Source organism: Galeopterus variegatus, unplaced genomic scaffold, assembly GCF_000696425.1.
Source record: "Galeopterus variegatus unplaced genomic scaffold, G_variegatus-3.0.2 Scaffold5451, whole genome shotgun sequence".
Classification (NCBI taxonomy): domain Eukaryota; kingdom Metazoa; phylum Chordata; class Mammalia; order Dermoptera; family Cynocephalidae; genus Galeopterus; species Galeopterus variegatus.
Window position 1 is genome coordinate 108,798 of NW_007731562.1, and position 10,829 is coordinate 119,626.

General features: G+C 42.1%; 1 protein-coding gene across 1 annotated transcript in view; it reads left to right on the forward strand.

Moving 5' to 3' along the window:
• The first annotated feature begins 469 nt into the window (after positions 1–469).
• The window catches only part of GPALPP1 (GPALPP motifs containing 1), a 32,814-nt gene continuing 22,454 nt past the window's right edge, over positions 470–10,829 (forward strand). Inside the window, exon 1 of the mRNA XM_008589447.1 lies at positions 470–614. Coding sequence (XP_008587669.1) covers positions 500–614 — 115 coding nt within the window. The 5' untranslated portion in view covers positions 470–499. The remainder of the gene's footprint in view (positions 615–10,829) is intronic.

Genomic DNA, 10,829 nt, shown 5'->3' on the forward strand with positions numbered 1-10,829 from the left:
ATAATGACTTGGGCACACATGCATTTTCTTCCTTTCTTACTGCAGAGCTCTAGTGCTTTTTGTTTGATTAATTGCCTAAGCTACCTGACTGGCTTGAAGGGAAATTTATGTTTTTTTTTTCGCGCGAGGAAGGCTCTGACCCGGCTGCGAGCGGCGACGACGGCGGTGGCGGTGGCGGGAGCATGGCCCAGAACATCCAGTTATCAGGCAGCTGGGCGATGTTGCTCATGGGCCCCAACGTGGGAGTCAGCTCCGGGGCTGGAAGCCACCCCACAGGATTCACAAAATCACCAGCCGGCTTAGCCATGCCTCCTACTAGGTCTGGAACCTAGCACGCGACTGTGGAACAAGCCTTAGGCGTCACTTCCGTTACCGCTAAGTACTCGGCTCAGCCAACTACAGCCTGTACGTCATCGGTCGGCGCCGGAAAAGCTTTCAGCATTTGCGGCGGGTCGCGGGCAGCCTTTTGGGTAGATTTGACGTGCGTGGATAGAGTTGTATGCGTGACCAGGGTCCGCCATCGCACATGGCGAGGGACCTGATCGGGCCGGCGCTGCCGCCTGGCTTCAAGGCCTGCGGGTCAGCGGAGGACAAGGAGCGGGACCCGAGCCCAGGTAAGCGGCAGCGTGTACCTTACTCGCCCGGCCCCTTCTCCCTCTCTCTGGCCTGGCCCTGGTCTCTGAGGAAGGGTCTGAGGCCTAGGAGGCAGGAGGAGAGGGGAGTGGGCGCGGCCCGACCGGAGCTAAACTTCCCTTCCCCAGTCGTGGCAGTGGGGAAGAGGCGGGGGGCGGTGGCGGCGTTCCTCAGAAACCGAGCTTTGTTCTGGTAGTATAATGATGATACATTCCCGTTTAGCACTTAATATGAACCGGACGCTCTGCTGATTGATCGATACACATTCAGTCATTTAATCCTCCCTGCAACTGTATAAGGAAAATACTATTATTCCCATGTTACAAATGGGGACACCGACTCGGTGCACAGCTTGTAAGTGGCGGAGCCCAAATTAGAACGAAGCCGGACTCCTAACCTCTGTGCCATATTGCCTTCTGACATACAAAACCTTGTAGAAGATCCTAGGCTCTCTCGCCCCCGACCTGCCTTTCCTAGGCTTTCGTTCTATCAGGATTCATTGCATCTGAGTTTCTGCACGGTTCTTCAGCGCTCTGTTCTTCTTCTGGCCTCCCTCTCGTCGCACTTCTAGACATATCCATCAATCTCTTACCCATCCTTCAAGGCCAAACTTAAATGTCACCTCAGAGAAACCTTTTTAAACCCTCCCAAGCATTGTCACTCCCTCTTTACCCTCAGGGGCTTTTTCCTACTTAATTACACTACGTATTTAGTACACTGTATTTGAATAATTTATCGACATATCTGTCTCCACCATTGCACTATGGTCTTCACCTTACCACATAATAGGCACCTCGTATATACCAGACAAATGCCTCTCAGACTCATCCATGCATTATTTATCTCCTTAAATGTTTGTTCTCATTTGCAGACTGGGATTGACAGTATTTAGTTGAAGAAGAGTAAAGCTGAAAGAATAATCCTACCATTTCTGAATTTAATTTTCCTTCTTTGACTATCCAAAGGCCTGTTTCCACTAGAGGTTTCCTTGCAGATCTCATTTCTATTATCGCCATTAAGAAATTATGCTTTTATTTTTAACACGGAAGTTTCTGTTCAACAAAGTTTGAAGAAAAATGTGGTTAACCAGGTTGTCTAGTTGGGTTCCTACATATATGTTGTTTCTGATTTACCATATTCTCTGATTTTAAACAAAGGGAGGATTCACAATTAGGCAACCACCATCTCCTGGATAGATACTTCTGTTGTGATTTGCTTTCATCATTCTACCAGCATTCACTGCAGATACTCTTTTCTCTCTCCTCTCTCTCTTCTGTTTCTTCTGTGTGTGTGTGTTCTCCCCGCCCCACTCCCTGCCCGCTAACTCTTAACAGTGTATATGTATGATATGTGTATCCCCCACTACCTTGAAGGAGTTTTATAACAACCTCCCTGGCACATAAAAGATTGTTGGTCCATATTTGTTGAATGATTTCATGCCTTCATCAAGCACAATATCTTGCACGTAGTATGTCATTTTTAACACATAATCCACCCCTGCTATAATTACATCCTCTTCATAATCTCTTAGATGGCTGGTCCTAAAACAGCCAAAAAAAAAAAACCCTTCAGATATTTTTTATCTCATTCTTCTTCTATTTGGACTTTTAAGAAGTTTATCAGTACCAATAGCTTTCAGATTCACAGTGTCACCCCATAGAAGCTTCCCTTGGGCTACCTTACAGTTACTACTTGCTCCAACATCCCTCCTACAACCAAAGGGTAACCACTCCTGACTTATGTCACATCACAGATTAGTTTTGCATGCTTTTTGCTTTATGTAAATGGAAAAATACAATACAAACTCTTTTGTAACCAGCTTCATATTTTGCCACCACGTATTTTGTGAGATTTATCCATGCTGATAAGAATTATTATAGATTGCTTATTTCTATTGATATATAGTAGTCCATTAGGTGAATGTTCTGCAATTTATTTACCCATTTTACCGTTGATGGACATTTGAGAAGTTTTCATTTTTAGGCTGTAACATAAAGTGCTTCTATGCATTATAGTACATGTCCTATGGTAGATACTCCCAGCTTCTGAAGTTCTGCCAATGTACCAAAGTTCTCAGCATGTATGAGAGTTCCAGTTGTTCCACATTCTCACTAATGCTTAGGTTTTTCTGTCTTTTCAATCTGATGGTTTGTAGCAGTATCTCATGGTAGTTTTAATTTGCATTTCCCTCGTGACAGATGAAATTGACTGCCTGTTCATATGTTTTTTACTATTTGGATGTGTGTCATGTTCAAGTCTTTTGCTCAATTTTTCATTGAGTTGTCTGCCTTTTCTTACTGATTGGTAGAGTTGTTTATATAGTCTGCATGAGTCATTTTTCAGATATGTGTATTGTAAATATCTTCTCTAATTCTGTGGTTGCCTTTTCACTCTCATTAGTATGTTTTGGTGAACAGAAGTTTTTAGTTTTAATATATTTTCATTTTTAATTTTTTTCTTTTATGGTAGAACATTTTATATCCTGTTTAAGGAATCTGTGTACTCCGGGGTTATAAAACTGTGCTGTGTTTTCTTCTTAAAGCATTATTGTTTCATCTTTCACATTTACATTTGCAATATATGTAGAATTGATGTTTGTGTGTGGTGAGAGGTAGGGATGAAGGGTTTGTTTTTGTTTCTTTTTCTCAATATGGGTATCCGGTTGACTTGGCACCATTTATTGAACAGACCATCCCTTACCCACTGTAATATAATGTCACCTTCCTTATATTCCAAGTGACCATATATGTGCATCTAGTTTTTTTCCTTTTTATCCTGATAAAATATGCACAACATAAGATCTAACACAGTAGCCATTTTTAAGTGCACAGTTCAGTGGTGTTTGGTACATTCACTTTGTTGTGCATCCATCACCACCATCCGTCTCCAGAAATCTTTATCTTGCAAAACTGAAACTTGTATCCATTAACCTGTAACTTGCCATTCACCGTCCCCCCAGTCCTTGGCAACCACCATTCTATTTTCTTGTTTTATGAATTTAACTACTGTAGATAGCTCATATAAGTGGAATCATACAATAGTTGTCCTTTGGTGACTGGCTTATTTCACTTAGCATAATTTCTTCAAACTTCATCTATGTTGTAGCATGTGTTCTAATTTCTTTTCTTTTTAAGGCTGAACAATATTCCATATATGTATATACTGTATAGATTACATTTTGTTTACCTTTCATGTGTTGATGCCCCTTGGGTTGCTATTTATGCTATTGTGAATAATGCTGCTATGAACATGGGTGAAAAAAATATCTGTTTGAGTCCCTGCTTTCAGTCTTTCTGGGTATACACCCAGAAGTGGATCATATATGGTAGTTCTATTTTTAATTTTTCAAAGACCCACCATACTGTTTTTCATAACAGGTGCACCATGTTATATTCCCACCTACAGTGTACAAGGGTTCAATTTCTCCACGTCCTCACCAATGCTTGTTACTTCCCGTTTGTTTTTTTGATAATAGTCATCCTAATGGATGTGAAGTAGTTTCTCATTGTGGCTTTGATTTGCATTTCCCTAATGATTAGTGATGTTGAACATTTTTTCATGTGCTTATTGGTCTATGCATCTAGTTTAAAGAAACTTAAATTTAGAGTCTGATTTGTAAAGTAAAAAGTCTGTAATAGTGCTCTCTCCTCACTGCCTCAAATTTCTAACTATCTAAAAATATGCGTTATATGATATTCTGAAAAGTGACCCTAAGTCAACAAAAAAGGAATAAATAATTTTTAAAATACTTTGATTTAAAAGAAAGTGATGTATTTTGGAAAGCTGCACTCTTCATATTTATACATCAGGAGGCCCATGACAACGGGGTGTCTCAAGAGTGAGTTTGAACTGAGCTCTGAAAGATCAATAAAGTGAACGAAATTAAGAGGTTAGAGGGAGCATTTACACTGAGGGAACAACATATATGAAGACTTTATGGTAGGGAGGAGCATGGTGGGCTCTAGGAACAGAGAAGAGCAGGTAACTAAAGCAGGGAAAGAGAGGGGGAGATGAGATTGCTGCTGTCTGCCTGGATATCCACATTATGGCAGGAAGGCAAATATGAAGTTCTAGGAACAGAGAAGAGCAGGTAACTAAAGCAGGGAAAGAGAGGCGGAGATGAGATTGCTGCTGTCTGCCTGGATATCCACATTATGGCAGGAAGGCAAATATGAAGGACCTCAGCGGCCATGCAAAGGACTTGTGGTCTGTATTTCAAGAGCAGCAGATGTCATCGAAAGTGTTTTGTTTCCTTTTTTCTCTTAACATTTCTCTTCAAGTATAATATGAGTGTATATATGCAGAACCTTACGTGCTGCTAAATCAAAAGGAACTTTTTCAGTTTTTATCTTACTTAAATACTTAGCAGTACAGTATCTGACTATTGCTTACCTCTCTTAAAACTTTCTTTTTTTTTTTGGCTTCTGCGATACCATACTCTATTTTTGTCTTCTCTTTTGGGCTGCTCCTCTTCATCTCTTCAAACGTCTTATCTTCTACTAAACCTTCAGATGTTAGATTATCAAAGCTCAATCCTAGGCCCTCTCCTTTTTTCCCATGTACTCTATTCTTTTTCCTAAGTGATAATATTCCCACCCATGGGTGAAGATTCTTGTATAAAAACTTAAGTACAGGGCCGGCCCGGTGGCGCACTCGGTAGAGTGCAGCGCTTGGGAGCGTGGTGGCGCTCCCGCTGAGGGTTCGGATCCCATATAGAGACCGGTCTGCTCACTGGTTGAGCACCGTGCAGGCGTGACACCGAGGGTTGCGATCCCGTTGCCGGTCGCAGTACGGGCGCGGCACTGAGGGTTGCGATCCTGTTACCGGTCACGAAAAAAGACAAAAAGGAAAAAAAAAAAACTTAAGTACATAGTCAACATCCTCATTCAGTGATTCCCAATCAGACTCCATATCAAAATCTTTAAGAAAGGATATGGGGTTTTAAAAAATCCTTCAATGTCCTATCCACTCTCTCTCTCCTTCTCTTTTTTCCCTTTCAGGGTTTTAATGTATTATACAGACATCTTGCAAGTTCAGAAACAAAAACTGAATTACCCTATCAGTCCCTGGGACTGTTCCAGTTTTAGCACCCAAAATCCCACATCCCAGGAAGCCCCTCAATCCAGGCAAACCAGCACAGTTGGTTGCCCTGTTTCTGTCTTCTGTAGCAATGCACCACTGCTCAAGTTTTACCAGGGGTCTTGTTTAAACGCAGACTCTGATTCAGTAAATCTGGATTGTATGCAGATTGGTCGTGAAAAAACATTTGCACTCCAGTGTTTTTAGCACCATGATCTCAGGGGACATTTCCTAGCACAGTGTATTCAAATGAAGTTACTTTGTCCCATCTCAGACCTGTGTGCTCCCTCCTCCTCTGAACTCTGGTCCTGCTTGTCAGTGATCTCTTTCTGGAGGAGCCAAGTGTGAGGAACACAGGGCAGATATCAGATTGGATTCAGAAATCCCTACCTGAAGGAAATTCTGACACATGCTGCAACATAGATGAACCTTGAGGACATTGTGCTAAATGAAAGAAGTCAATCAGAAGCTCCCAGCTGCTCTTTCTAACATTTCTAACCAGGTCCCAGCTGCTGCTGCTGGTAGTGGTCCTGCTGGGGCCAGCACCACACTGTGAGCTGTGAGGGATGGGAGCACCCTTTAATCTCCCTATTTGCAGTTACTGCACTGGATTATTTGCTGGTTTGCCCCATTAAGCCATGCATTCCCTAAGGAAAGGAGGAAACACGTCCTAAGCCTTCTGTGATTCCCGACACGAGCAGGGAATGTGTGTACCCAGCATAAAGTAGGTGCTCAACAGTTTCCTTTTGGCGAAGTAGAGGAAAGAGTAAAAATTCCTTAAGAATGGCCCAGAATTCATGGCAGAGGGCAGAGGGGTGGGGGGTTGCAGTGTAAAGCCAGGACCAGTACGAAATTGTGATAAAATACATAAGTATATATAACAAAATATATCATCTTAACCATCTTTAAGTGTACAGTTCAGTGGCATTAAGTACGTTCACATTGTTGTGCAACTATCACTGCCATCCATCTCCAGAACTTTTTTCACCTTGCAGAACTAAAACTCTGTACCCATTAAACAACTCCTCATTCCCCCCTATTTCTAGCTCCCAGCAACCACCATTCTACTTTGTCTCTGCTAATTTGACTACTCTAGGTACCGTATATAAGAGGAATCATTCAGTATTTGTCTTTTTGTGACTGGCTAATTTCATTTAGTATAATGTCCTCAAAGTTCATCCATGTTGTAGCATGTGTCAGAATTTCCTTCAAGTAGGGATTTCTCAATCCAATCAGATATCCACCCTGTGTTCCTCACACTTGGCTACCCCAGAAAGAGGTCACTGACAAGCAGGACCAGAGTTCAGAGGAGGCAGGAACACACAGGTCTGAGATGAGACAAGGTAACTTCATTTGAATACATTGAAAATTGACTGCTAGGAAATGTCCCCTGAGATCATGGTGTTAAAAACATTGGGATGCAAATATTTTCTCAGGACCAATCCACACACACTCCAGATGCTGCTCTGTGGAAGCTAAGTGGAACCCTGGCTATCCAGTCTCCTCAGCTGCAATGACCTTCACCTCCACTAATTTCAGCTACATTTGTAGTCACATACTGGACCCTATTCCACCTCCAGAAACTTACATTCAAATTTCATTCTCATCAAGAATCCTTTTATTTATACATCATTTACTCCTATTTCACTTGTTTTTTATGTTTGTTTTTTAACCTCATTGAGCTGTCCAGTCTCTGCGTTCTATCCTTTTTGGCCTCCTCCCCTTAATTACTTCCATCCCTACTCAACTTAGACTCTATGGCCTGTCCATTCATCCACTCTCTTGCCAGTGCTTTCAACTGCCTTATCCCATGGGTACTCTGTTAAACCCATCCAACAAAAACCCAACCCTGGATCAATATAAATGCTTACAAAGATCAATATAAATGTCTTGTGAGACTACACCCAGGCTGCCAAATGCTGCTAGAAGAAACCTCACACCTCCCTAGGGTCATTCTGCTAAAAATGATAGTTTCCTCCCTAACTGGGTCCTCAGCTCCACCCGTAATCCTCACAGGTTTCACTATTCAGCTCTCTCCCCGCATTAGCAACCAGGACTTTTTAAAATCTTCTCTTGCTTTGGGCCAGCCTGGTGGCGCACTGGATAAGTGCGCCGCTTGGGAAGCGTGGTGGCGCTCCCGCCCGAGGGTTCGGATCCCACATACAGACCGGTTCCTGCTCACTGGCTGAGCGAGGCGCGGGAGCAACACCGAGGGTTGCGATCCCGTTGCCGGTCCCGGTCCGGTACGGGCGCGACACTGAGGGTTGCGATCCGTTGCCGGACACGGAAAAAGACAAAAAAAAAAAAAAAATCTTCTCTTGCTTTGGGCCGGCCTGGTGGCGCACTGGATAAGTGCGCCGCTTGGGAAGCGTGGTGGCGCTCCCGCCCGAGGGTTCGGATCCCACATACAGACCGGTTCCTGCTCACTGGCTGAGCGAGGCGCGGGAGCAACACCGAGGGTTGCGATCCCGTTGCCGGTCCCGGTCCGGTACGGGCGCGACACTGAGGGTTGCGATCCGTTGCCGGACACGGAAAAAGACAAAAAAAAAAAAAAAATCTTCTCTTGCTTTGGGCCGGCCTGGTGGCGCACTGGATAAGTGCGCCGCTTGGGAAGCGTGGTGGCGCTCCCGCCCGAGGGTTCGGATCCCACATACAGACCGGTTCCTGCTCACTGGCTGAGCGAGGCGCGGGAGCAACACCGAGGGTTGCGATCCCGTTGCCGGTCCCGGTCCGGTACGGGCGCGACACTGAGGGTTGCGATCCGTTGCCGGACACGGAAAAAGACAAAAAAAAAAAAAAAAATCTTCTCTTGCTTCAACTTTTCTCTTTCCCTATACACCATTGAAAAAGTAGATGCCATCATAAGAGAACTTCCTCAATTTTCTGTTATACCTAAAAACTTTCCTGAATCTATGCCCAGCTTTCTTGTTTTCCCTTTGATAACAGAGAGGAAAGAGTGTACTACTTCCTTCTAAAACTAGTTCTTCCATTTTTACTATGAATCCCTTCCCTTACTTGTCCTCGGGGCTCCTTGCCCTTAGTATTTAACCAAAACATTCAAATCTTTCCCATCTTTTAAGAAAACTCAACTTCACGTCTCCGTCTAGTTACTCTTCTTTCTCTCTCACTGTCTCTGGATGCTCTATTTTCTTCTTAACCCACTGCATTCTGGCTTCTGCTCTCTCCAGTCCACTGAAACTGCTCTCATTAATTGTGCTGTAGAAATAAAGATCAACTTATTGCAAAATTCAGGGTACTATTTTCAGTCCTGATCTTTCTTGACCTCACAGCAACGTTTAACCCTGTTGATCCCACATTCTATCTTCTCTTGGTTGCAGCCATCCTGAACACCTTTCAGTTTTTTAAATATGTTAGGCTCTTTTGCTTTCATGCATTTTCAGATGCTTTTCCTTTTGGCTAGACTACTCTTCCTCCAATCCCTTACCCACTTTCCCTAGCTAACTCAGTCTTGTCTTTTAGGCCCCAGTCCAGCCATCACTTATTCTAGGAAACATGCTCTGGCATCACTACCTACCACCTGCAAAAGACTGGATTGGGTGCTCCCTCTTTATATTTCCGTGACTTAATTGTGTCACAGGGTCAGCAAACTTTTCCTGTAAAGAACTAGATAGTAAATATTTTAGGTCAAAAGGCAGAGCTAAGATTATTATGAAAGTATGTGTATAACAAGAGAGAAAGCAAAAGTCCACAAATTTTTACTGTTGAAATTCAGAATAATTTTTGTTTTTGTAGTACAGGTCTACTAATGAGAAGAATAGAATTGCTTTTTGGGGAGTAACATTTTATTTAATTGGAGTTTAAAGTTAATGTTCCAAATCATCAAAATCAATTATAGGTGTTCATCTGTTCATGTTGATCTGTAATGAGATTTTATGTACTATACTGAGTTCACTTTTTTGTATGCATAATTCTGTTTGATAGATATTATAAGAGAAATATGATGAAATATAAGGCATAGCCCCTTTTCTCATGGAATTTATAATCTGTTAATAAAATTACCATTGCAATGGGAGAACTTTCTTAATAATGATAAGCATCACTGCTTTAGGAAAGATATGGAATAGTTCATTACAAGTGCCTAAAATAATTTTTCGAGACAATTTATATAGTTCAAACGATGGATACCTATAAAAACGTGAAGCCAGGAATGTCCTTAATTTTATTAGGGAGTCTGTAATGTGGCTTATGTTCGTTTATACTTTCAATATTGTTCTTTTTCTTTTTATATTACCATCTTTTAGTAATCTGTCATTTCATTATGCAATAGTTATTTCTCTTGACACAATCCAAATAGAAATGAATGATTTTATGTGCTGCTGTCACTTTTTTTACATTATTTTTTCTGTGATCATTAAAAAATAAGGCCATATGTTCTTAGATAAGTTTTATCTTCATCTGCTTATTCTCTTTAAACTTCTTTAAAAATAAAAGGCAGATTTATCTATTAGTTATTATACCAAGTGGAGCACATATTTAGACCATTTTAGGCCTTCCAATCATTTGAACTATATAAAAGAATAATAAAATTTCTTATTAGAAACCAATCTAAAATTGGCCAGTGGGGTCCAATTGAAAAATTACATTGCTAGCACCTACACATAAGAAAAGGAAGCAAAAGGGAAGGAAAATCCCTCTTTAATGTTTAGAATCAATAAGAAGATGGAAAGAGCCAATCACTGAGAGTAAAATGTAACTATGGGGTTACATCATTTATTGAGGTTAGAGGTTAGTTATAGTCTCCATTTATAGTTGGAGAACATTTACACTTTAAGACATTAACAATTCTTCAATAAATTCTTTTTTTTGTCTTTTTTTTTTTTCATGACCGGCAACGGATCGCAACCCTCAGTGTCGAGCCCGTACCGGGCCGGGACCGGCCACGGGATCGCAACCCTCAGTGTTGCTCCCACCCCTCGCTCAACCAGTGAGCGGCCGGTCTGTATGTGGGATCCAAACCCTCGGCGGGAGCGCCACCGCTCTTCCCAATCGGCGCACTATAGCAGTGCGCCACCGGGCCGACCCCAATTCTTCAATAAATTCTTTTTTTTGTCTTTTTTTTTTTTCATGACCGGCAACGGATCGCAACCCTCAGTGTC